This window comes from Pyricularia oryzae, chromosome 2 (genome assembly GCF_000002495.2).
Source record: "Pyricularia oryzae 70-15 chromosome 2, whole genome shotgun sequence".
NCBI classification, from domain to species: domain Eukaryota; kingdom Fungi; phylum Ascomycota; class Sordariomycetes; order Magnaporthales; family Pyriculariaceae; genus Pyricularia; species Pyricularia oryzae.
Genome location: NC_017850.1, coordinates 4,357,240 through 4,381,316, shown reverse-complemented (window position 1 = coordinate 4,381,316; position 24,077 = coordinate 4,357,240). Strand labels below are relative to the sequence as shown.

Below are 24,077 nucleotides of genomic sequence, written 5' to 3'. Positions count from 1 at the left end.
ACGAGCCTACATTCCTCCTCCTGCTCGCCGTTCATCATCGATTGCTGTTCACCTACACATCGAGAAGGAAAGAAAAAAGCTCTTTGCGAGTCTACAGCTTCTCATACACTGCTGGCAGAGCGCTGGGACTATTTACTAAAGTTCTCACCTCTTTGTTCGCGGACCATTTCTCCAATTTGACCCCTTGTACTTTCGTCGTCTCTCCGCCCCACGATTGTGACGTAGCATCCAATTGTAAGTGGCCGTTGTTTACTCCTTCCCCCGCTCCCTGTGGGAGCTCCCGCCGAGCTCGGCTTTCACTTGCACACATTTTAGGTCAATTTCTTGAGCCGCCGTTTCCCATCTACAACCTCTCACTCTCATGTCCTCCTTTTTGTTTTGCGCACTGTTTCCTTCTCCCGTTCTGCGTTACGACATCACCATCTCTATACTTTCCCTGTTTTTCACTAGACTGGCTGATACAAAACATTGATTAACCAGCAATAACAACCCGGCAGTTCACACACCGCAGCCCTATCACCTACCTACCTTGATTGGGGCGGGCACACCTAGTCTGCAGAGACGCCACCACTCCCAGCTACAACACACACATAAAATGGCCTCAGTCGCTCGGGGCAGCGCGCTGCTGCGCACCCTTGCTCGCCCGTGCAGCTGCTCTTTGGCCAGGCCGGCATTGGTACCTAGGGCTCTCACCAGACTCGCCCACACCAAGCCCTTCTACTCTGAGCCCGAGGGCCCATCAGTCAAGACCGAGATTCCCGGTCCCAAGGCCCAGGCCGCCATCAAGGAGTTGGATGAGGTGTTTGACACGCGCAGTCTGAACATGCTCACAGACTACCCAAGCAGCTCTGGCAACTACATCGTTGACCCGGACGGAAACGTGCTGCTCGATGTGTAAGCTATAGACCAGTCCTCTTACGCATGAGCATCCCTTGTACTGACTACTGGCTCGCAGCTATGCCCAAATCGCCTCTATCCCAATCGGATACAACAACCCTGCTCTCCTGGAAGCTTCACGCAGCCCTGAGATGCTCCAGGGGTTGGTCAACCGCCCCGCGCTGGGCAACTTCCCGCCCCACGATTGGACCAACGTCCTCAAGTCGGGCATCCTCAAAGTCGCCCCCAAGGGCCTCGACCAGGTCTTCACTGCCATGGCAGGTTCCGACGCCAACGAGACTGCATACAAGGCTGCCTTCATGTACAGGCGGCAGAAGGAGCGTGGCGGGCGTGAAGTCCCCTTTACTGAGGAGGAGCTGCGCACTTCGATGCTGAACAAGTCCCCCGGTGCTTCGCAGGAGCTCTCAATCATGTCTTTCAAGACCGGCTTCCACGGCCGCCTCTTTGGCTCCCTCTCGACCACGCGGTCGAAGCCTATCCACAAGCTCGACATTCCCGCCTTCGACTGGCCTCAGGCCACATTCCCGCTGCTCAAGTACCCTCTTGAGGAGCACGCGGCCGAGAACAAGGCTGCCGAGCAGGCCGCTCTCGCCGAGGTTGAGGACCTGATCCTCAACTACCCCAAGCCACCTTGCGCCGTCATTGTAGAGCCTATCCAGTCGGAGGGCGGTGATAACCACGCCTCGCCCGCATTCTTTCAGGGTCTGCGTGACATCACCAAGAAGCATGATGTGTTGCTGATTGTAGACGAGGTGCAGACGGGTGTGGGTGCCACAGGTCGCTTCTGGGCCCACGACCACTGGAACCTGTCGAGCCCGCCCGACATGGTGACCTTCTCCAAGAAGGCGCAAACGGCCGGCTACTACTTTGGCAACCCTGAACTGAGGCCCAACTTGCCATACAGACAGTTCAACACGTGGATGGGCGACCCGGCCAGGGCCATAATCTTCCGCGCCATTATCGAGGAGATCGAGAGGCTGGACCTGGTTGCAAACACGGCCCGCGTCGGCGACTACCTCTTTGCCAACCTTGAGCGCCTGGCCGAGAAGTACCCCAATGAGTTCCAGAACCTGCGCGGCAAGGGCCAGGGCACTTTCATCGCCTTTGACAACCCTCGCCGCGACGAGTTCCTCAAGAGGGCCAAGTCCTTCGGCATCAACATCGGCGGAAGCGGCGCCTCGGCTGTGAGGCTACGACCCATGCTGATCTTCCAGGAGAAACATGCCAACATCCTGCTCGAGGCCCTGGAAAAGATTGTGACTTCTTGGTAGCGGTTTAAAAATCATTCTTTGGTTGTTTAGGAGTTTTAATTCATGGTTGCGGGACTGGCAATTTCTTGCTGGATTTGGGTCTATCTATCATTTGCTCTTCTTTGTTTTTTTTCGTTTCCTGGTTTTTGTAGAATGCGGTTTCATGTGAGCGGTCTTTTCAAGGTGTGCTATGGAATCTATCCGAGTCAATGCATTGTGTGAGCATCGGGGAGAAAAATAAGACACATGTATTTTCTGTCCGGAGAGCGGGTCAGCCAACTTTTTATCCTTTGAAAAAGAAAAGGCGTAGTCTTGTGGCAGAGGGCGCGGTCATTTCAGCTTTCAGCAGTTCTCGTCCCTTGTTGGTGAAAGTATGTCAAAACTCAAGCTCTGAAACACATATGCGCTTAATGAGCGGTGCGCCTGACTTTCAGAGAAAGAAAATAGCAGCTGATCCTCTTCTCACCAATATTTTTCGACAAGTCGCAGGGTGCAATAATTCCGACAAACAAGATGCAGGCATGGGAAGCCTCATTTTGTGTTTTGAGATGTTCTTCTGGTTTTCAAGGTTAAATCGAGGACTCGGCTAATCGTCAAGGAACCAGGTCCCACCCTTGCGGACCGGACCCGGCAGATATCAACTGGCTTGCGAGGCGCCCGCAAGATATATTATTCATACCATCACTGTCCCCATCTTGGTGCCATTGACGTTGTTTGCCATCGGCGTGTCACCGTCCGGCTCGGGGCCGCGCTGGTCTGTCTGTAGCGCAAGCAGTGTCTCTTGATTCTCCCGCTCTAATGCCTCTTCATGCTCCCGCAGCCTCTTTTGCTCCACTGCATCCTGCTGCAGTCGGTGCGCCTCTTCGTTCTCTAGCCTGAGCTCATCCTCGTGCTCTCGCAAGCGCCGACCCTCTGTGGCCTCTTCGATCATAACGGCATCGTCCAGTTCGTCGAGGGGCGGCGGCGTCGGTGGCGGAGGAGGAGGGCTTGGCTCCTCTACGTCTGTCTCCTTCACCCTCTTGGCCAACGGTGTATAGCCTGGAGTCAAATCGGCCGCTGCACCTTCCACGTTCTCAACATCGTGGCTTTCGCCACGTTTGCGTTTCAGATCTGTCGCCGACGAGTCTGGGCTGTCCGCCGACCTTGGAGCACTGTCATTGGTACTTTGCACCCGGGCATCGGTGCCTGGTGGCGATTTCTTGGAACCTTCTGCTGCACCTGACAATGTAGATCCAGACGGCTCCGCAGCTCCATCTTCAAGACTTTTGTTGTTGGCGCTGGCCTTTTCTGCCTGTCGGAGCTCGTGCTTCTTGACGGCCTTATCGAGGAAATCCCGTGTGTATTTCCTGATTTTGCTTTGCTGTTTCTCCTCGACCTTACTGGGGTCGTTGACTCTTCCATGTTTGTAGTCTGACGCCGCCAATGTCTTGTTTACATCCTTGACAAACTTTTTCAGATCCTCTTTGGGCAGCCTCTTGTAATATTTGTCGGCCACGTATTTTATGTGAGGGAAAATCTAGCACATTGTCAGTCACCTAACACATCTGGGGTAAACCGGAAACAGCACAGGGAGCGAAGACTTGTGCATACCGTGTTCTCATAGAGTCTTCTTTGTTTGTCAGCAGGCCATGATCGCCAAGTTTCCCTCTTGGGTTCCGCCACTGGTGTGCCGACGGGCTGAGGCGTGTGCGTAGCCGAGCTTGGTTTCGGTGTTGGTTGGGCACACTGATTGATGATGTCTTGAATCTTCTGGGCCTGTAGGGCGGCGTTGGCCTTTGCCATCTCAGAAGTTGGGCGGACCCACGACTTTTTGTCGGGATTTGCGGTTTCCCAATAATATTGGCGGCCTGTTCGCTGATCGATGGCCGAACGCCATCCAGACGGTAGTGCAGGAGCATCCCGAGGAGGTTGTTGCGGGTACTTACGCCTGGGTGGTACGTAGTGCGGGTTACGCTGCGGCATACTGCTCCTAGGCCCTGTTGGTGCATTGCGCACAGGAGATGGTGCCCTTGGCAGCGGTGCAGAGGCAGCTTCCCGCGCCTGCTGCCGGCGGTCGTCAAAGAAGGAGCCTGCATTATCTCGAGCGCTCCGATCGGCCTTGGCACGTGGGATTCTGTAACCGACTTGCAGTGTCTTCCAAACCTCGAGTAGTTTCTTCGACTCGGCTGCTATCTCTTCGTGCTTAGAATTGCTCAGTTCCGTGATAAGGGGCTCGATGTTGGAATCGTCTATCTTGTTTCGAGTTACGCGTGGTAACTTGTACAGGATGCTGAGGACTTGGAAGACGACTTCATTGTCGTCCTTGAATGTATTCAACGTTGTTTTCAAGTACTCGTACCCGTGAAATTTAACAACGCGGTTCAGAACGCGTTCCTCATCCACGGCGAGGATGCGGTGCAGAAGCTTGGTGGCGACCCACTTCTCCTTGCATGAACGCAACGTAGACATGACCACGCCCACCTCGCCATCCTCCAGCTTTCGAGGTTGAATACTGCCGACATATTCCTCTTCGCTCTCGCCGGCCTTTTTCTTTCGTGGCTTCCTCACGCTTGACTCCCAGTGGTCCCCGTCGTCAATACCCAGAGCCTCAATCATGGCCAGAGGTAGCTTGGTGGTCCGCTCAGTCTGGGTCTTGCCACCCAGGATCCCGCTGCAGTTTGACTCGCCGCAGTAACATCGCTGCGGGTTGGCACCGTAACGATCAACGTTGTAATTGAAACAGAGCTCCTCCCCAGCCTTGATGGCGCGCATAGCAAAGATGCCCATGCGGAGCTTGTCGCCCACCACCCATTTGTCGACATAGCAGTTGGGGTTGCAAGAGTGATTGCAAAAGCGACCGAGGTTACCCTTCTTGGTGGCGTCGACGTATTCGGTCCTGGTCAAGGACATGAAATAAAAGTGTTCTAAGCGCTGCGTGTCATACTTCATGAGGCGGCTGCGGAAGAGCTCCTCACCAATAACCTCGCCGATGTACTCGAAAACGAAATCATTAGGTTCGAGATTGGCATCTGCTCTTAGTCCGTAGCCCTTGTTTTCCGTCTTGATGACCGAAACGTTGGCGTACTGTTTCCGTTGGAACCGTTGGTTTTGACAACCGTCGCCACAGTTCCCACTGACACATTCAATCTTGGTGACGCGATTGATGCAGTCCGAGTCTTCGGCGCATGCATGGTTGAGGCCGTCGCCTGGTGATCTGCACGTCAGCGTATTCCCACAAAGTCGCGAGGCATGGATGGGGACAACATACGCCAATCCTCTTCGCAGTCACAATCTAATGTTTCCTGGCCTGAGTTGCCCAGCGCTTTGGAGGCGTATACGCAGTCGCTAAGGATAGCAAAGCCGCGGCTCGCCTCCTCCGTAACGTCTGCTAGATGGCTAAAAAGTTTTGAGGTCCGCATTGGTAGTTGTTGGGGGTTCTTGCGCGTCGATTTCGCGTCGGGGGAGGCGTTTCGAGGTGAAATCTTGTCGCCGTCGTCGACCGTCTGAGTCTCACCGTCCCTCAGCATAGAGCTCGGCGACCGCGACCGTTGCGCCGAATCAGTTGCAGAATTCTGGGTCTCCATCTTGACGATGCCGTTTCCATTCACCTCCGGCTCAGCTCTGCCCTCCTTGTCGACCAGTTGCACTTTTGACTTGTCATCGTCGTCCATAATCAGACGCGGCGGACGCGTAGGGTATAATGACGGGATTGGGACCGCAGCTGTCGGTTCTCAGGGGTGGGTGTTTTTTTGGGGGGTTGCGAAGCGCCTCAGGACCAGAAGTTACTGGGGATGGATGGTCTGTGCTAGCAGGGGATTATTTTGAAATGACAAATGGCACCTTCCATTCCTCGCAAAGTTCAAGCTTGCCCGGCCCCAAATGCATAAGGTAAGGTAGGCAGGTAGGCGGGTATGCTGACTCCCGATTTCGTGGTGGTCGCGATATGCTAGTCGGGCGGACGCCGGGGTGGAAAGGTTGTTGGGGATCTGGTTTTACGGAGGTTGCGAGCGAGCGACGGACAAAGGGAGGGTACGCTTGGACCATCCGGTATGTCGCAGCGGAAGTCTCGTGGCGCGCATGCAATGAATCTCGTCGTCCACAATGGGACGGGACTCTGTGGGGTCGCCAGCACGTGTAGCGAATCCGGAATAGCGTTGACCCAGCGCTGATTTTCGCGTTGATTGGTGGCAGCATTGCCGCTAAGCACTTCCAAGTGCGCCCCTATACGTGCCGAAGCCCATGCTGGCGCTCGACATCGATAGCCTGGTCCCTGTAATTTCTCCAAGTCACTTGGCTAAATCAATGTCCTCGTTTGTTTATCATCTGCCTTCCTACTTCGTACTTGGTTGTACATCAGATGTATAGGCAGCCCACTCGACATCCTGCATTCAGTGGAAAACTTAACTAGGAGGCTTTGATACTTGACCAGATCATTCTCATTGCAGGCGTTATGCCAGACACGCTTGTCGTATGAATATGAATATACCTAGTCTAGGTCTACTTCAAGTCTAGAACTACCTAATGCGAGAGCGAAGTTATGCACGTCATTCGCTGACACCAGCATTATTAGACACTTGGGCAGTGCAGGTAATGGATAATTTGTTCCGAGCGTATGCACTTGATCGGTGTTCATACCTTGAGTAGCTACCTAGCTACCTTACCTAAAGTACCTACCTATGATTCGCGACTTTAGCCAGACTTTTCACAACTCCAGTTCTAATGTTTTGGGAGGCTAGAAGCAGCTTGGCAAGCTCGCTAACCTATGCAACATTCTTCCCTTGATTTGTTACACCTAACTAAAATTGTCGGATGCATGCAGCACTCACCCTGAACAAGAATGCCCGCAACCATAAAACAAATACCATTGCTTCAAACCAGATGTCAACTTTGATGTTTGTCCTGTCCTCCCCGATTGGATCCTTGGTCAAATTACGACGTGCACATTTCAAGCGACCATTCGGGGTTGATCCGAAGTTGAGCAATGGCCCGCAGTCGCATGGTGTTGAACCGAAGTTGACGTGGCTTTTCACCGCCATATCTTGGGGGGGGGGCTTAAGTATGACTAGAACTAGATAGTTATAGAGCTATAGAATTTCATAGGCAAACAGATTGCCCATCAGTGACCCCCCTGATAAATTCTCTCAGAGACTGTAAATTCTGGTACGGAGTATGCAATTATTCGCGTCCTTCTCAATTGACTTTATGGAGTATTGCCACAGCGTTAGGCCTCGGGTAGATTCCGCCCCAGACATCTGCGCGTGGATGCCAACGCATCGTGCAGCGGCAGGGTGGAGAAGAGCGATAATACCTGATGCGGAAAGGAGGAGCTTGCAAAGAAGCGGTGACAAAGTAGGATTTGCGTAAAAACAATAAGTAGCCGACTCCGTCTGTCTCCCGGGCTTTGATGGCATGCACTTGGTTGCTTTACCACATCTAGGGCGCCGTCCTCGACTCCCTGCCTACGCGGAGCCGATCAGAGGCCCATGTGCATTCCCGTCGGTTTGGGAGGCAGTGTTCCAAGTAGCCCCGAGCTGCGGGCGACCTTGCTCACCACCCGACAAAGCCAATGAAACGAATGCGGCTCTTCGCCCCCATAGCTTGATGGTAAACGGGGCCGTTTTCGAAATGTCATTGGCGAAAAGGACCGGTCCATTCGACCTATCGAAGGCGCTCCATCATCGAAAAATCGGTCGTCCCATATTTTAGGCTCATGCAAGTATACCAAGGGCGGCCGGGTCTAGAAGCTTTCCTTTTTGAAGGACTTTCGAGTTGACGACTGGACAAAAAAACGGTTGCTTGGGTCAACCAGCCAATGGAGCAAAAGTTCTATTAAACATTGCGCAGCCAGTCAGCAGTCCCCTTGGTTCGATCGATGGTCAAGCTTGATCCAACTTGCGCCACATGCTTCGTTCTCCAAGGACGGCATTCACCTCAACTACATCTGACGAGCGGTGTGGGTGATTGATTGTTCTTGGAAATTGGTTACTGGCTGCGAGCCAAGCCGATGCTTCGTTAGGCAAAGCAAGCATTCTCGTTTCTTGCCAGGCTAGGCTCCTAGCCAACCATCATGTCGCAGCTCCCGGGCGAGGGCAGCCATCTCCAGAGAACGAAGGTCATGCGCGATCAATCGAGTTCGTCCAATTGGTCAGCACCCAGAGATGGAAAGGTGACGGGGGGAGACAGGGCTGCAGGGTGCATGCCTGGTGTTTGTCCAAAATGCGATGAATGCTGTTGACGGTGCATGGAGCCAACCAAATTTGGAGGGGCAGAAATGAAAGAGGCGTCGATTTTCTTGCTGGCGGTGGCGTCGCATCCCTGTACAGCCTGGATGCTATTTGGGCGAGTTTCGGAGATGCGCCGAGAGGAGAGGAGGAAGGTCCAACTTCCAGGTGCTATGGAGCAAACATTTTTGCAGAGCCTAGGATGCAGCTCAATCGACAAAGGTAAAGAAGAAAAGAGGTGCTTTGCCGTCGGATCCATGTGCTGGGAAAGGTTGCAATCTTCTACTTTTTTCTTTTTTCTTACCTCTTTTGGAGGTGCATCTGCTTGCTCTCCCAGAGGGGAAAGAGACAGTTGACGATTCATGGTTACAAGGCTTCAAAAGGCATCAGCAACCATAGGTAGGTACCTACCTTAGGTATGAAAGGACCGTGCCGCTGCCACCACCATCAATCAAATCGACCTTATTTTTTTATCCTCTGTTTCTCTTGTGACTACTCCCTCAAATAGAGGTAGGTACCCACATTGGTACCCAAGGTGTCTGCCCTAGGTCCGGTAGGTAGGTACCGAGCAGGGAAGTGTCGACGTCACATGGTGCTACCTCGCTTTCTTTTTTTCTTCTTCTCTTCATGTTCAAAATGACATGACATGCATGGCGGGATACAATGCCTATGTCTGAGCACAGTAGGGAGGTCTTGACAATGCACTAACTCCTGACCACCACCAACTTCAGACTAGCCCAGGCCCAACCAAACTCGGCAGCACAGACAACAAGCAGAAAACTTGGGGCCGGCTTTACCAAGTTCGAATTGAACCATTCCAACAAGGGCGCTCTTCTTTTTCGGACGACAGCTATCCGACCACCGCTCTACCTATCAACCTGGCAATCGAATTTCTACTACCTTTAAGTTGCCTTCACTCTTGGTTAAGAATATCAGACGGCCTTGTATCTACTGGGAAGGATTTTGCACCGGGCTAGCAGATGCGCGCAGCCTTTGTAGCCACCAGCAGCAGCAAAGCACTACAACTGCAGCCTTCCGAGAATTCTGTATCATCCATGCCAGTCATTCATTGCACGACCAGCTAGCAACATACAGTACATACAGTACACCACCAACAGCAGCAACAACAATAACAACAAACAACAACAACAACAACAAAAAACCGAACCACAGGAACTGACTGACTGACTGACTGACTGACTGCAGCACCAGCCAGACCCGCCATCACCGGCTTGAATCGGTGGTGTCCCCCTCTTTTGGTTTCAGCGACCCGGGAATCACAGCCCAGCAGAAAGCTCCACATCTCGACTGAGATGAAATTCTCCCCTGGCCGTCCTATCTGCAAACACAAGCCAAGCCCAACCAACCCTTTCCCGCTTTTTCAGCAACACTGCCACCACTTTATTGGGCTGGATCCGTGTTTTGCAAAGATCTGCCCGACCAGGCGACGTTAACCTAATCAGGTTCCTAGGTAATTAGGTAAGAGCAAGGGTGTGCAACGGTTGCGCGTGCTCTTCAAGTTTGTTTTTCCGACTTGTTTGAATCATCCCGAATCAACTAAGAAGGCGACGGAGTGGGTTGAAAAAAAAAAAAAAAAAAAAAACCAAAGAAGACAAGAAGAAGAAAAGAGAGAAACAGACTTCTCTATATTCACTGCTGCCCAAACTCCATTCAGAGAGTGCGCATCGGTCCACTCTGTCTTGACGAGACCACCGACCCCTGTTGCTTCGCCTCTATAGAGCAGCTCGCCTCTTTCCTTGTGCGCCCATCCAAACTCCCGAGACTACCCCAGACCTGTTCTTGCCGGAAGCCGGCTGAAGGAGTCCGGAACACCCATTTGCTTCGCTTGGGAAGCGCCCGAGCCCCAACCGACTGAGCAACACTGCCGGGGATTTTTTATCTTATTATTACTACCCTATTCTGCTCGTCTTGCTTTATTTAGTTTGTCTTGTCTCCCAATCTTGCTATTGACAGGGCAGGCACCAAGATACATCGGGCCCCAACTGCAGGGGTTCTCATCAGGCCGTGGCTTTTGATCCATTGATTGGGCATTGAGGATATTCGACCTCGCTCACCTGGCTCACCTGCCTAGCCCTCCACATCGTTTCACCCTGTGTTCGCCACTCACCGTGAGCAGCCTACTTCACCTAGGCTAGAGCTAGGCCCCTCGACTAGCCGGTGCCTCGTGCGCCTAGCTTCTTCCCTGCAAAAACTGGCACGTCTGTCACTACGCGCCTCAAATGACTAGGCCGCGGTTGACCTGGCATATTCCTTGTGTCATCCCACTTTCGCTCCCCCTAACTTTTGATTCACTACAAAATCGTCATCAGTCGCGGGAGGGCGTCGGTGCCGCCCTGAAAGATGGACCCAACTTTTACAGAGTTCGATCAGGTCAGTGATAATAATAGCTGCTCCAACCCAAATACACGCGCACCCCTCCACCTTTTTCTTCAACAAAGGCTTAACCGAGACTCGGCGCCCAACGCGCCACTTCCTTTAACATCGTGTCGTATCAATTTCTTTGGAAGCTTGACACCCTGTTGTGCCTCCCTCACATGAGCACCGTCACGTTTTGTTAGTTCATATCTTTGGCCCGTCTAACATTGTCTCGATGGACAGCGTTTCGTCCTTGGGGAGATAATAAAGGCGAGTGATCTTGACGTCGGGACGTTGGTGGACTTTATTTGTAAACACAATGTGCAGCCAAACTGGGTCCGGATGCAGCTCCCGTGTGGTGAGTATCCAGCGACTCTGCCTTACCTTGCCTCAAGCGACCGATAATGACAGGGCTGCCGCTCTAACCGAGTTTACATGCAGGTCGCAACCTGTTGCAAGTGTGGAAAGCCGCCGAGGTTATGTTCAACGCTCCGTTGAACCCCCCTCCGACAGCGCACTTCGCTGCGCTGAAGCGCAAATCCATTGGTGACTTGAACGAGCATGGTTCGAAGCGGCTCGCAACCAGTCCCATTGACCAGTCGACACCTCCGTTACCCCCCATTATGCATGCGCCGCAACCTCAACACGTACACTCTCCGTTGAATGCCCCGCGCAATGTGAGCATCCAGCCTCGGCCAGCGTCCAACGGCTACCAACAGAGTCCCGCGGCTGTACCACAGCCCATGACTCCAGCTCTACCGCAGTCAGTCGGTCGTAAGCGAGGGCGTCCTTCAAAAGCAGACAAGGAGGCCCAAGCCCGCGCAAACGGTTCAGCCGCCTCAGTGCCGGGTGCGCCTCTGCCCTCCTTGGCGCCACATCCTGTCTCGCAACACCTACATGCACCATCCCCGCCGAACAACAGTCCGGCCGGGCTCAACATTGGTGCGCAGTCTCGATACATCACGGGCCATGATCCCTATGCGCACAGCCCCTCTTCTAGGGCACCGTTTGCTTCAACCGCACAAGAGGATGCAAGCAGAGGCGGCGCAAGTGTACGATGGAGAGATCCTATGACGGTTGCATCACATTTACCCACGGGCGAAAAGAGGGATCTGCGCGCTGTGTCTGACTCGCTTGTACAGAGGGCTACTGCAGATTCCAGGTCGATCGAGCGGCCAGAGAGATCCCCATCTGTCAGTAACCTGATCACACCGACCGACGATGGCGGCGGGATGCCCGGAATCTCGGGACGTCACAGCCCGGTCGCCCAGTCAGTTGCGGCTAGGCATGCGATATATGGGAATAATGGCAGCACGGGACCACAGTCGGCCGCGGAACACGAAAATCGCCCTGTGAGTGGTCATGAGCGGAGAACGCAGACGCCTGTCAGTAATGCGGCTTAATGGGGTCCTTCCTGGCATGTGTCGCCGCTTCCGGCCTGGTCACTGTATTGTAAACATGTGTGGGTATTCGGACGAGCCCCGAGGATTTATTTTCTACCTTGGTCCCTTACCCTTTTTTGTCACTTTGGCTTGGATGGGTTGTGTAGACCAGGAGTTTCTTATGGTGTAAGTGAAGGCTTGATAATCATCCAGGGGCTTACTGGGAGGAAATGTGAAATTTTCAGATGTGTCGTATGTAGGTGGACCAACGGCCGACTTTAATGATCATTCTTTTCGCCGTATTTGCTGTATAGTGATGTTGTGAGCCCGGTATCTGTGGTCACTTCAAGTTGCAAGAGTCCACAATATCTGTTCCTCTGATTACTGTGTGACTTTCGCAGTGTGTACATTGATAGGAAACTTCTCAGCCTTTTAGGATTTCACCACGGGTCTCTCAAATGTAGCAAAACACTTGTGGGTAGACTGATGTCCCCAGCTGGATAGGAGCTGTTGAACCACGGAAAAGTGAGCTGGTGTGTGATGCACTGTCCTTTCCATCAGCACCATGGCCAAGCCCGCCCGTGTTCCCTGGGCTGATCTTCGATGGCAGATTTACTACCGCAGTTGACGGAAAGAAGGGCCAAATTCTCTCACGCAAGAGCCGCTGTCAACGGATCAGGACCACGTGCCCCTGTGATCCAGTACCTCTCTGGCATCATATTCTGCTAGGGTGCATCTGCTGCCAACATCACTGGCGGGTTATATCCTCGCTATGTCTATTAATGACGGCGCAGACACGCATATGCTATATTGTATAGGTAGCTTTTTGACATTTGTTTCTTGTGGGGATCTGTTCCTACTGTTGTCGGTTGCATTCCCAAACTGCCTTCCCCTCACACGAGACAAACTTTCGATAGCTTTCTTTAAAAAAATAAACACCAGCTTGAGCCAAGAGAGCCAATCGGATTCAGACTTTAGTTCACAGAGATAGTCTCAATCAAGTTACTCCTGCGCACTGACAAGCTATTTTGATGATATGTGACAGACACAGGCGGTATAGTGGCTGTGGTATGTAGTAGCTGGAACAGGTGTTGAAGTTCTTCAGCCATCCACCCGAAAAGGAGCTATATGTTGATAATAGTAGATAGTAAATCCATACAACTATGACAATGGTAGACTATATGCGTAGCAACAGTGACAGCTGCTGGGAGTTCACATGGTCAAAACAAACCAAGCATTCTGTTGAAACATCCCCATACGCGCTAGGACCCTTAGACCCCTTGACAGAAGCTTTTGGTGAAGTTGTCGGTACTGCTGTTGACGCAGGAGATGATCGGGTCCGGACCGAACAGAGTTGACCAGTGGTAGAGACTTTCCATAGGTTCACGTCAAGCAAAGAGTGGACTCGAGCTTGGGCTATAACCATCGTTGAGCGTTCCTGGAATAAAAAATGTGGAAACACAACAAACGGAATAAAGCACAGACTATTATTGCAATAAACAGTTTGGTTGTCTAAGACAACCGGTGGCAATTGTTTACAAAATATTCAACAACACAAGAGACATGGCTTTGTTCCGTCCAAGACACGCCTTATCTCTTCATTTCCCTTTTCTTTTGTCTTCCCCCCTGCCGTGTCTGACATGAATAAACTTCTAGTCCGGAGCCGCAGACTCGGGCAAACTTCAACTCAACGTTCTGCATGAAGAAAACAACAACAACAGAAAAAAACAAACAAACAAAGCCAACAAAGCATAAGTCGGAGCTGGTGATTGTTATTTGTTTACAATTTCCCAAAACGGAGATTTGTGTACTTTTATTGGATCCTCTTTTTCTGTCATATCCATGTTCTTTGTAGTAATAACGTTGCCTCGCTTCCACTGCGGAGGGATACCTAATCCAGGGTCAGCCCTTGCTTTGTGCAGCCAGCTTACTTACAGCACGCACAAGTTTATTATTATGGTAAATTACCAGAACTCTTCTTCCAAACCAAAGAGGGACGCAAACATCAAAACATTGAATTGGGCTGATTTAATAATACTACCTACTTCGAAAATCCAAACTTTATCTCGCATGCCGGGCCCCTCTTTGTGCAAGAGCCACTTGCGCGGGAATTTTTTCGACAACGAGTCTGCCTGAAATTACAGCTGCTTTGGTCAGGGGAAGGGAAATAGCTGCATTACCACGTAATCAGTAAAGTCCCTATCGCATAAAAGGGGGAAGTGTGGCGTTGGCAGCTGTGCGGCGCGGATTGCATGGCGGTACCCTGCCTTGCCTGCATTGCAGCCTTATTGCATAGTCGAGCTTGAGGCTGAGCACTCGTACCTTTTTTTTTTTTTTTTTTTTTTTTGCCTTTGCTTCCCTGCCTTCAATTTCGCAGAAAAGTAAAAAAAAAGTTTGAGTTGGGACTGTGCGTAAGTGCTTGCTGCTCACTGCTCAGGGTGTACCACGTTATTGAGTACCTTACGTATGGGGGCCCAAATCGAGTCAGTCCCAGGTTGCTTCGGGACCACTTCGAATAAATTAGCAACAGGTTTCTGGGGCCAGTAAGACTCATCCTGATGGCGATGAACCGTTCCTATGACGACACAAGGCCTGTTTGGTCTGTGAGGCTTTTTGTTTTACATCTGTGCTCTCTTCACCACTCGACATCGCAACGATTTGGGCACTGTGAAGTAGGAAAAAATTTCAAAGGATAAAATCACTCAACTCCGCTGGCGTGAGGGGTTCTTGGGAGTCTAGAACGAGACTAAGCTGTAGATTTATTAGTACTAGGTATATTAGTGCCGACCTGTCACAAAAACCCCTCTCCCACAAAACGCCAAACATGCCATTCTTTTTTAGAATCTGATACGGAAAAAGCAAACATTCGCGCCCGGGTGCCGTAATCCCCGAAGTATGACTGTATTGTAGGTAATCATGGCTGATCAGGTATAGGCAAAAATACAGTAGGGCATGTTACCACCCTACTTACAGATTAACGTTGCAGCTCTTTCTCCTTCTCTACCGAAGCCAAGGAAAAACAACAATGCGAATGGTTGGATGGTTGTTGTGCTCGCGTACTAATTCCAAACTTCCAAGTTGTCACGCGAGATCCCGCCCGCCCAGTGCCGCAGCCAGACTCGGTTAGGCTGAGCCAGGCAAGGCAGGTTGGGTCTACTGCTGGTACTTCCGTACTGCGCAGTACGGCTGCCGTGGCAGATCAAACCTACCGACGTAATAGGGTGACTTTCGGTGGGGCTGAGGTACCACCTATAGACTTCATGGGTGTCTGGGCGCAATTTTGGAAGCTTTCACGGAAGCCGCGTCAAACTTTCCGATAGTCCCCCCTCTTGGCATTCCCACCACGAGCGCAACCTCATGCTTGACTTTTGATCTCGGATACCTCGCGGGAAAGTTTTTGTTTCAAAAAACCGTACAAGGGCCAATATCGTGTTGTACGAAGTATTATGTCAATCATCTCTTGGGTTTTCGGTTTTCTTCTTGTGCTTTCGTTAGAGTACTTTTTATGATGATAGAGCAATTGACACATCTCACTGGAGGTTAGACTGGGGAATAAAAGCAAGAAGGGATTAAGACAAAGACAAGAAATATCAGGAGCTCTTCAGGATCTGACCAACCCCGTTGCTGGGCTGGAAGTACCCCTGGACGGTATATTATGAGCTGAGCTGGCGCACTAAAAAGAAAGAAGGAAACAGGAAGCAAATGTGAGACGGAAACTTTCTGCGCCAGACCATCGTTCATCGAAGGTTCAAACGGCCAGCCATGTGCCACGTATTCCGCCAACTCAGAGCCTTGATAATTATTGTAGCGTAGCATATGGTTTCCAAGCAGGTCAGCCTTTTTGGGTCCCGGACCAAGCATGGGGGAGGGAGGAGCATTGATTGCGCGTGGATGCTGTCAATGTGACCGACTCCAGATCGCTGACCTACCTCACCTAAGCAAGGTAAGTCCAAGTCCTCAACGTCCCCAACATACAATGAACACACTGATGCCATACAGAAGGAATATAAGGGGTTGTCAGCTGATTACCAACCTAGTCTAGTTCCAGTTCTTGTATTCTTGGCGAAAGATGTTCAGCTGCGCGCGCGTACGTAGGTCCCAAGCGTCCATGATTGCATTCTGGATGCTTGTCTGCTGTCGCCTGTCTGAACAGTTTACCAAGCTGTCCTGCCTTCTGGGGCTGCTGAGATCGCAATGCCGATCCTAGACAAAAAAAGCTACGGCCAAGTCCGTCCAGAAATTCCTTTTGCTCCTCAGGAACCTGGCAGCTGCTACGCTGTCGCCCTTGTCTCGTCAATTTGCTGCAGGCTCAGGAGTTTTGTGCTGAGCCCTGACAATGTAACCCAACCTGGCAAGAACCGAGCGGGGCGCATGCGTTCGTTCTTTCCTGCGCTGCTATTTGGCCATTTCCATGACAGTACAATACAGTTGTAGACAGTGCAGTGCGGCAAGCGCCGGTTTTATTCTTGCCTGTCCCGGACGGAGTCCCTGGGGTCTGGCCTGAGCCTTGGCCCCTCCCCAGTGGAGGCGGAAATGGAGTCGCCCTGGGACCTTGCAAAATCTGGAGCTCTCCCTGTCAATTCCCGGATTCGGCGGTACAAGGAGAGGCCTTTTACATTGCACAGTAAGACCAGGAAGCAAAAATTGATATTTTTTCTGGTCGCCGGGTCGCCATGGAAAAAAAGTGCACGCACTGCAAGGGATAGATATGCCCATAATTTTGTGTATTTCCCGGCCCGTCTCCCGCCTTTGCAGTTCCTATGAAGTTCCCCCCTCTTCCCTCTTTGGCCTACCGCTGTCGCTGTTGCTGCTGCTGCCGTCGTCACTCCTTTGATTGTTCACTTCGTTGAATCTGGCCTTTCGGTCTATTTTCTAGTGCCTGTGCCTGTATTTTCCTGGTGTGGTATACCGATAGCCAGTCTTTTCTGCCTTGTACCTACCTGAGTACCTATCAACTCTACCCAGTGCCCCGGAACCGATCAGCGAACCTCAGCTGCACGACGACGACCATCAGGGATAGGGAAGGTGAACACCAGGTAATTTGCGCCCACGACCAATCAAGTTTCTCAAGTTTGCTGACATAGTATATGTTATGAAGCCTAAACAAATCGGAGTCCTCGAGACATATTGTGGCTTGATCAACATACAGCCCTGTCGCAAGGATTGATATTGTTGGTTGTGTGCTAACTTCTTTTTCTTTCTTTCTTTCTATTTCCCCCCCTTCCTTACCTTTCCTGTTTCTTGTGTCTATCGCGGGCGAGGCTCGAGGACTGGTCTACCAAGACAAGAAAGACATTCTGTTGTGCTGCATACAATTCTGGGCGTGAGGATCGTGCATCCCGAATCAAGCCAGCTTTCAAACCCTGCTTGTGGAAAGGACCGACAGGGGTTGTTTCGTCCAACCAAGGCAGAATACACTCACACAACACAAGACTTTCCGCCAATTCGAACCCGATTCGATCGAACCAAGGGGGAAAAAAACGAAAAGAAAAAAAAACAAACACTACTTTTAGAAGGGGGGTAGCCAAGCCTCATCTCCAATTCTACACGCACGCGACGCGTCTAAAATCCCTCCTTCCTCACCCCCTCGCTCGGGCTTACAACAACACAACGACTATACATTTAGTCATATCCCACTGAAACTCATCAACCTCCTTGGATTTTCCCAAGCCACTGACTCTCTTTCGTGGTTGGTTGAAGCTGCGCCATCCTTGGGATCTGCGCATCTGGAACTTGTATCCTTGCTTTAACCCAATCTGCCCGCCGGGATATAAATCAGGACAAGCTCCACCTACCTTCCCCAGGCCCGATATTGGGGCCAAGCTTCAGTTAACACTCGCGCATATTCTTTCACTGGGCACACATTCTTTTGATCTGCCATCGACTCGACGGCTTCCACTCGCTACCTGTCTTTCGTTTCAACATACAGCTTGACTTACACACGCCGAACAACACTACCTCGCTACCGCCTTCTCTGGACTCGCGATCCTGTCGACACCTCATCCCTATGAAAACGGTTGGCAATCTGTGCGTCGCATATACCAACCCTCGACTTATTTCGTTCCAGATATTCGTCATCTTTCGACTACCAATCGACCCACGGATCTACGACTTGGTTCTGCGACCTCCTGAACCAGCTGGCTAAGACACCTTGCTCGGAAGATAGACAGTCCTTGAGTGTTTTGTCAACGTGGCTACCGTGCCTCCCGCGATCGGTGTTGTTACCCTCCGCCTTTTCTTTTCAACTTGACTATCAAACATCAGTCAAGCCGGACGAGTCTTGAAATCGCAGTCTGGAGTTGACTACCTCGTGGATGGTCGGCCTGACCAAGGCTTTCCGTCTTTTCCCAAGCAAACTCTTTGCACTTCAAGCTATTCCCACCAACCATCTCACAAATGGCCTTACGTCGAGCTTTACCAGCAGCGCTGGGCATCGTCGCAATTGTGGCGACGACTGCGTTGCTGGTCGTGCACATCCTCCTTGCTCAATCGACGTCAAGCTTGTCCATGCCAACGCCAGTCACTGCCACCTCGATAGTAGCCTCGGTGTTTGAGGCGTGCGTTCTTTTGGTTCTCTGTTGGCTTTCTTCCCTCTACATTCACGTCAGGAGTAAGGATCCCTTCGAAGCGCACAATCTTTTGTGGTTCGGTATCATTGCAACGTTGGTCACGGTCTCTGCAGTGGTGTCGACAGTTACCATGACCAGCCTTCGGAACGCAACGTCCTTTCTGTCAACCGGTATTCTTGGATCCGAGCCCATGTCGTTGGTGATCGGCAGCTCAGTCGTTCTTGGAATTGCATTCACCACACAATTCGCGTTTCTCATAGTTCATTTTTTCATTGTCAAAACTTACGGCATCGCATACGGCTCTGACGTTGAAGCTGGTCGTCGGTCGGCCATGGCACAGGTCAAGTCCATCCCTTACAGCCAGACCAGCCCGGCTCCTTCCAGGGTACGAGGCGGATCCGTCAGCTCCAGGACACCTCCTGGATCGAGCGGCGGCCGCTCTACTGCCGAAACCATGTGCTCAATTCGTTCGTCGTTGTCGCACGCTGTTAGGCCAACCACCTCTAGGACACGCCTGCTCTCTAGTAGTCAACGATCGAGTCGCCGGCCGGAATCACTCGACTTGCATGCATTGAAGGACAGGTCGAGTGCCAACGAAGACACCTTCGACACCTGGGACATATCGTTAGTCGACCAACAGAATCGTCAAATGTCGCTGCAAGCCACAGGCAGCATCAAAGGTGGCCACTTTCTCGAGACCATACCCGCGAGCCCAACCATAAGCCGAAGTTCAAGTCCTGGTACACCACTTGACCTGGAGCCTCCCCGCCGGCCTCGCAGGGCACGCAGCTTCAGCCCCATGTCAGAGCATGGCCGGCTGTCCGCAGGACTCACACAACACGTCAACGCCAGCGAGTCCCATATTCATCCTCTATTCCGCTCCGATTCGCCGACGCCACCGCCGATCGCCAAACCCGGCACTGTCGTTACTGCTGCCCCAAACGCTGGACAGATCGTCACACCCAGTGTACAGGGGATCCGCAGAATGCGTAGCGGCAGCTTGCCGCAAGTGCCAAGTCCTCTCAGTCATCAAGGCAGCTTTGAGGAGTTTTCTCGCGCAATGCAGCGAGACTCCCTTCGTGAGGAAGATGAAGAGGATGAGGAGGAGCAGGGGGGAGATGAAAAACCATCGCAGCTCAGCTCACCAGAAGCGGACGATGGAAAGTTGACGCCACCAATCCCCGACTGGATCATGACTGCTGGAGCCAGGACCTCACTTTACGGCTACAATAGCAGGAGGGCGAGCAGTGGGAGGACACAAAGCAGGGGGAAAGATGAGGGGGAGGACGCGCCTACTCGGCAATCATAATGTTTTACGATCTACACATGACTTTTTTCTGGGTGTAAAGGAAGAATCATTTATACCCCTTTTCTTTTGTCAAATCAGGATAAAAAATACGGCGACATATTTATCAGCCAGGGAATAGAAAGGCGCCATGGGTTGGGCATCTTATGTCGGGTTGCTAAAACCTCTACAGGACCGACATGGCTTTATTTCTTCTATTATTATCAAATTTCCTATCTTCTATATTTTCTTATGGTCTGTACTCCTTGATGTAGGTTACAGGCCCAGACGTCTTTTTGGCCTTGTTGGAGTTAAAACGGAGGATGATACCACTATGTAAAATCTTCTGAGCTGCCATCAGCCAGTTCTATCTAGATTAGTCTGAATGCTAGCGGCCTTGTTCCGTGGGAGAAAAAAAAACACTGCGCCGTGGCACGGTTGGTTGGTATTCCTTCACGTGACTAGAACAAACATGGTAGTCGCCGTCGTTTAAAGCAAGATATGTTCTTGGTCTGATGTAACGATTGGCAATAGATCTCGAATTAAGTGTGTCTCCAATAGTTTGCACTCAAGTTCACCTACCTGATTAGGTTTTAGACTTGTCTCTGCAATGTGTCTGACTTGCTTCTTCGAAGGAGCCCTGGCTAGGTAAGGTAAGCAAGGTAGGTAGGTAATACTTTAAATAGCCATGCCAAAGCATTGCACTAGGTACCTTACTTCAAGCCAGAATAGTCCGAAGCGGCCAGTACGGACGAGACAGATGGAGCTTCGCGCAGCCCTCAGTAGTACCTACCTACCTACCTACCTACCTACCTAGTAAGAAACCTCCCCGCCTTGTTGTTGACACCGGAAAATAGCTACGGTACTTAGCTGAGTGAGACCCACAGCAGGCCGTAGGCTCCCAAAGCTGTCGCGTCACTGCAGGTCCGGGAAGGGTCTAAGCTCTCCCCTCTCGTCATCCAGTCATAATTATTCTGACGTCTAGGAGGACCCACACTGATCACACACGCACCGCACACACCCCATCTTTTTGCCTCTTTGACGAGCTTTGGCTGTTGAAAGTTCGTTGTCTACCAACTGATTGATTGACTTGACAGAGACCACCACACAGCAGCACTTTCAACCCAACTCGGCGCAAAAAAAAAAGAAAAAAAAAGAGAAGAATAAGAAAAAAAAGTAACCGTTTTTGCGCAACCTTCTCGAGATTTCAGGCACAGTACCCGACCTAACCACAATCCCCGCCTCGTAGCACGTAACGCTGCTAAGAAGTTGCCCGCCATGAAGGTCACTTTCAAGGTAAGGATAGTGCCACCGAGACTTCCCCCACGGCACGAGATGCCGGGGTTTGGGGCCTGTACGGGTCACCACCACAAACAGCAGCACCGCCGCCTCGCGCACATTGGAATCTGTTTATTTTGACGAGATATTGTTTTCATTTGGCCGGTTTGGCATTTTCGCTAACTGCTGCTTGTTGCGGGTTTCTAGGACCTCAAACAGCAAAAGTTCGTCATCGAAGTCGAACCGACCGACCTGGTATGCGAAACCGAAGCCCCGCCCACCGCCCAGTGATGCCCGGACCAAAAAGGCGGCGCTCTCTATCCCCAACGCGACCATTCGTCCGACCGCGTTCGACCATGGACCAATAGCGACTGACTTTTATCGATTCTCAGATCTCGGCAGTCAAGCAAAAGATCTCGGAAGAGCGAGGATGGGATCCCAAACTGCAGAAGCTGATCTACTCAGGTGAGCCCAGCTCTGATCCGGCTCCCTACCGAGGCGCCCGTATATAGGGTCTCGCAGAACACAGCATCTGATAATTTCTCCAGGCAAGATTCTCAAAGACGAGGAGACGGTCGAGTCGTATAAGATTGAAGAGAAGGGATTCGTTGTATGCGTGGTCAACAAGGTAAGATGAGTGCGGCTTTGCACAGCCCCGTTTAACACTTGTTTACGCCGGTTGCCGTTGACATCGCGCTGACTTTGTCGCCCGCTATAGCCGAAAGCTGCACCTGCATCGGCCGCCGCAGCATCTTCCAATGCCCCTCCCGCGACGCCAGCTGCGGCACCGGCAGCCACGCCGGCCGCACCTCCGGCCCCTGCCCAGACGAGCAGCTCGGAGCCAGCGGTGCCCGCCACACCGACTCCGCAAAGAGCCGGAGAAGCTCCAGGTGGTGCCAACTTTAACGACCCCAACATGCTCAGCACCGGCGCCGCGCGTGATGAAGCCATCGCCAACATGGAGGCAATGGGGTTCGAGCGCACCCAGATCGATGCTGCCATGCGCGCTGCCTATTTCAACCCCGACCGAGCTGTTGAGTATCTTTTGAATGTAAGTGTCTATCAGGAGGCTACCTACAGTTCACCATAAAAGCCTGCGGTTGTATATGAGGAAACTATAGCACTAACATGTGATTGTTGCAGGGTATCCCCGAGAACTTGCGTCAAGCAACTCAACCCCCTGCCGCTCGGGCTGCCGGACAATCGCCTGCCCCTGCCGGTGATGCCGCCGCAGCTGCTGCTCCATCAGGCGGAGGCGATGACGACATGGTCAACTTGTTCGATCTCGCAGCACAGGCCGGCCGTGGAGGCGCAGGGAGCGGGGCCAGTCGCGGAGGCAGTGGAGGCAATGTAGGCAATGCGGCGGCGGCAGCGGCAGCGGTGGCAGCCGCGGCCGGAGCAGGCGCTGGTGGCCAGTCACTGGGCAACCTAGATTTCCTCAGGAACAACACACAATTCCAGCAGCTCCGCCAGGTTGTTCAGCAGCAACCGCAAATGCTCGAGCCTATCCTGCAACAACTGGGCGCTGGCAACCCCCAGCTTGCGCAACTCATTGCACAGAACCCGGAGCAGTTTCTCGCTCTGCTGGGCGAGGATGCAGATGAGGATGCACCCCTGCCACCTGGCGCCCAAGCAATCGCAGTCACTGAGGAGGAGCGTGATGCTATCGAGAGGGTAAGGAACAAGATGCCACATAAGCTGATTTGTGCACATGACCTATGAGACGTAATTTCTGCTAACATCGACTCTAAATCTGCAGCTTTGCCGTTTGGGATTTGGCCGCGAACAGGCTATTCAAGCTTACTTCGCATGCGACAAGAACGAGGAGCTTGCCGCCAACTTCCTCTTCGACCAGCCCGACGATGACGATCTTCCTCAGTAGACAAAGACGCTGCTCGCACGCCCATATTTTGTGCATTGCTTACGAAACGACCCGCGACCCAGACCTCGCCGCTCAGCATGGTAGGCGGACTGAAGATAACACGATGTTCTGGTTTTTCTTGTAGGGGTTGGTGGCGTTTGGGGTTGGGATGTGACCGGCAGAGGCAATTGACGAGTGACTACTTTGTCACTGTGACCAGACGACTCGATGCATACCAGCCAACAATGAGACATTCGAAAACACGACCTTGCAGTTATTTGCCCTGCTGATACATTTTGCCTCTGCTCACCATATTTCAACTTCCACACTCCTAGGCTAGTCGAGGTTATAAGGCGCCAATCACTAAGAGGTGGTTAAGGCATTCGATGGTGCCAAGCACCCGGATTTTGGTACCTAGGGTTGATGGGCCGGACGGCGGAATGCGAGAGTGTGGGGTGTAGCAGATGGATGCTGGAGCGGAGTTTCTGGACAAGGGCAACCATCTAATTTTGCTGCCTTGACAGTACTGCTATTTGATGGTTTTGAGGCGCATCGGTAACAAGTAGAGCAGCGATGATTGCCTATATCTTTTTTTTTTTTTCGACAGAATCGACGTATATTTACTCTGCCATTTTTCGTGTGTGTGAATTTTGCGTTTCTAAGCTACAACGAGTCTGAGAGGTCTGTTTGATCACGGGCATGTTATAGATCCAAAGTCCCCAAATGCCCCGTCTTTTGCAGGCTGCCTAGCTGTGTGCTGCGCGAGTAGTCTTGTGCTTCGTCAATACCCTGGCCACCCTCTCGTATAACGAATAAAATATGAACTAGGTATAAAGTAATCCCCCGGCCGGATGCATAAAATGCATGCTGGGCACGTGGGCCTGGCGAGGGGACACTGAAGAAGAAGAAAGGGAAAAAAAAAAAAAAAAAAAAAAAACTCCCCATGGAAAACTTCAGGGCCGTCCAACCATGACCAGGT

At 51.9% G+C, this 24,077-nt stretch overlaps 7 protein-coding genes across 7 annotated transcripts; 6 read left to right on the top strand and 1 right to left on the bottom strand.

Annotated features, from left to right (window-relative positions):
* Positions 1-12: 12 nt before the first annotated feature.
* MGG_01662 (4-aminobutyrate aminotransferase) lies at positions 13-3,272 on the top strand. Its single transcript, XM_003714600.1, has 3 exons — positions 13-234; positions 498-894; positions 956-3,272. Exons 2-3 carry the CDS (start codon positions 596-598, stop codon positions 2,166-2,168), a joined length of 1,512 nt encoding a protein of 503 aa, XP_003714648.1. The 5' UTR covers positions 13-234; positions 498-595; the 3' UTR covers positions 2,169-3,272.
* Positions 2,132-6,167, bottom strand: MGG_01661 (histone-lysine N-methyltransferase). Its single transcript, XM_003714599.1, has 3 exons — positions 5,395-6,167; positions 3,738-5,332; positions 2,132-3,663 (listed from the first exon to the last, which is right to left on the bottom strand). Exons 1-3 carry the CDS (start codon positions 5,795-5,797, stop codon positions 2,821-2,823), a joined length of 2,841 nt encoding a protein of 946 aa, XP_003714647.1. The 5' UTR covers positions 5,798-6,167; the 3' UTR covers positions 2,132-2,820.
* A 2,230-nt stretch (positions 6,168-8,397) lies between these two features.
* On the top strand, positions 8,398-9,253 carry MGG_15751 (uncharacterized protein; the record flags this gene model as incomplete). The annotated part of the gene is made up of 3 exons (XM_003714598.1): positions 8,398-8,569; positions 8,856-8,904; positions 9,079-9,253. 3 exons carry the CDS (start codon positions 8,398-8,400, stop codon positions 9,251-9,253), a joined length of 396 nt encoding a protein of 131 aa, XP_003714646.1.
* Positions 9,254-10,708: 1,455 nt separating this feature from the next.
* MGG_01659 (uncharacterized protein) lies at positions 10,709-12,126 on the top strand (the record flags this gene model as incomplete). Its single annotated transcript, XM_003714597.1, has 3 exons — positions 10,709-10,738; positions 11,051-11,081; positions 11,165-12,126. 3 exons carry the CDS (start codon positions 10,709-10,711, stop codon positions 12,124-12,126), a joined length of 1,023 nt encoding a protein of 340 aa, XP_003714645.1.
* A 2,537-nt stretch (positions 12,127-14,663) lies between these two features.
* Positions 14,664-16,371, top strand: MGG_15750 (uncharacterized protein; the record flags this gene model as incomplete). Its single annotated transcript, XM_003714596.1, has 4 exons — positions 14,664-14,708; positions 14,947-15,011; positions 15,092-16,048; positions 16,143-16,371. 3 exons carry the CDS (start codon positions 14,664-14,666, stop codon positions 15,423-15,425), a joined length of 444 nt encoding a protein of 147 aa, XP_003714644.1. The 3' UTR covers positions 15,426-16,048; positions 16,143-16,371.
* Positions 16,372-16,664: 293 nt separating this feature from the next.
* MGG_01657 (uncharacterized protein) lies at positions 16,665-20,443 on the top strand. The gene is made up of 2 exons (XM_003714595.1): positions 16,665-17,141; positions 17,204-20,443. Exon 2 carries the CDS (start codon positions 18,502-18,504, stop codon positions 19,981-19,983), a length of 1,482 nt encoding a protein of 493 aa, XP_003714643.1. The 5' UTR covers positions 16,665-17,141; positions 17,204-18,501; the 3' UTR covers positions 19,984-20,443.
* Positions 20,444-20,926: 483 nt separating this feature from the next.
* Positions 20,927-23,726, top strand: MGG_01656 (UV excision repair protein Rad23). Its single transcript, XM_003714594.1, has 7 exons — positions 20,927-21,255; positions 21,445-21,492; positions 21,630-21,702; positions 21,786-21,865; positions 21,956-22,288; positions 22,381-22,911; positions 22,997-23,726. The coding sequence occupies exons 1-7, from the start codon at positions 21,238-21,240 to the stop codon at positions 23,117-23,119; spliced, it is 1,206 nt and encodes a 401-aa protein (XP_003714642.1). The 5' UTR covers positions 20,927-21,237; the 3' UTR covers positions 23,120-23,726.
* The last annotated feature ends 351 nt before the right edge of the window (positions 23,727-24,077 follow it).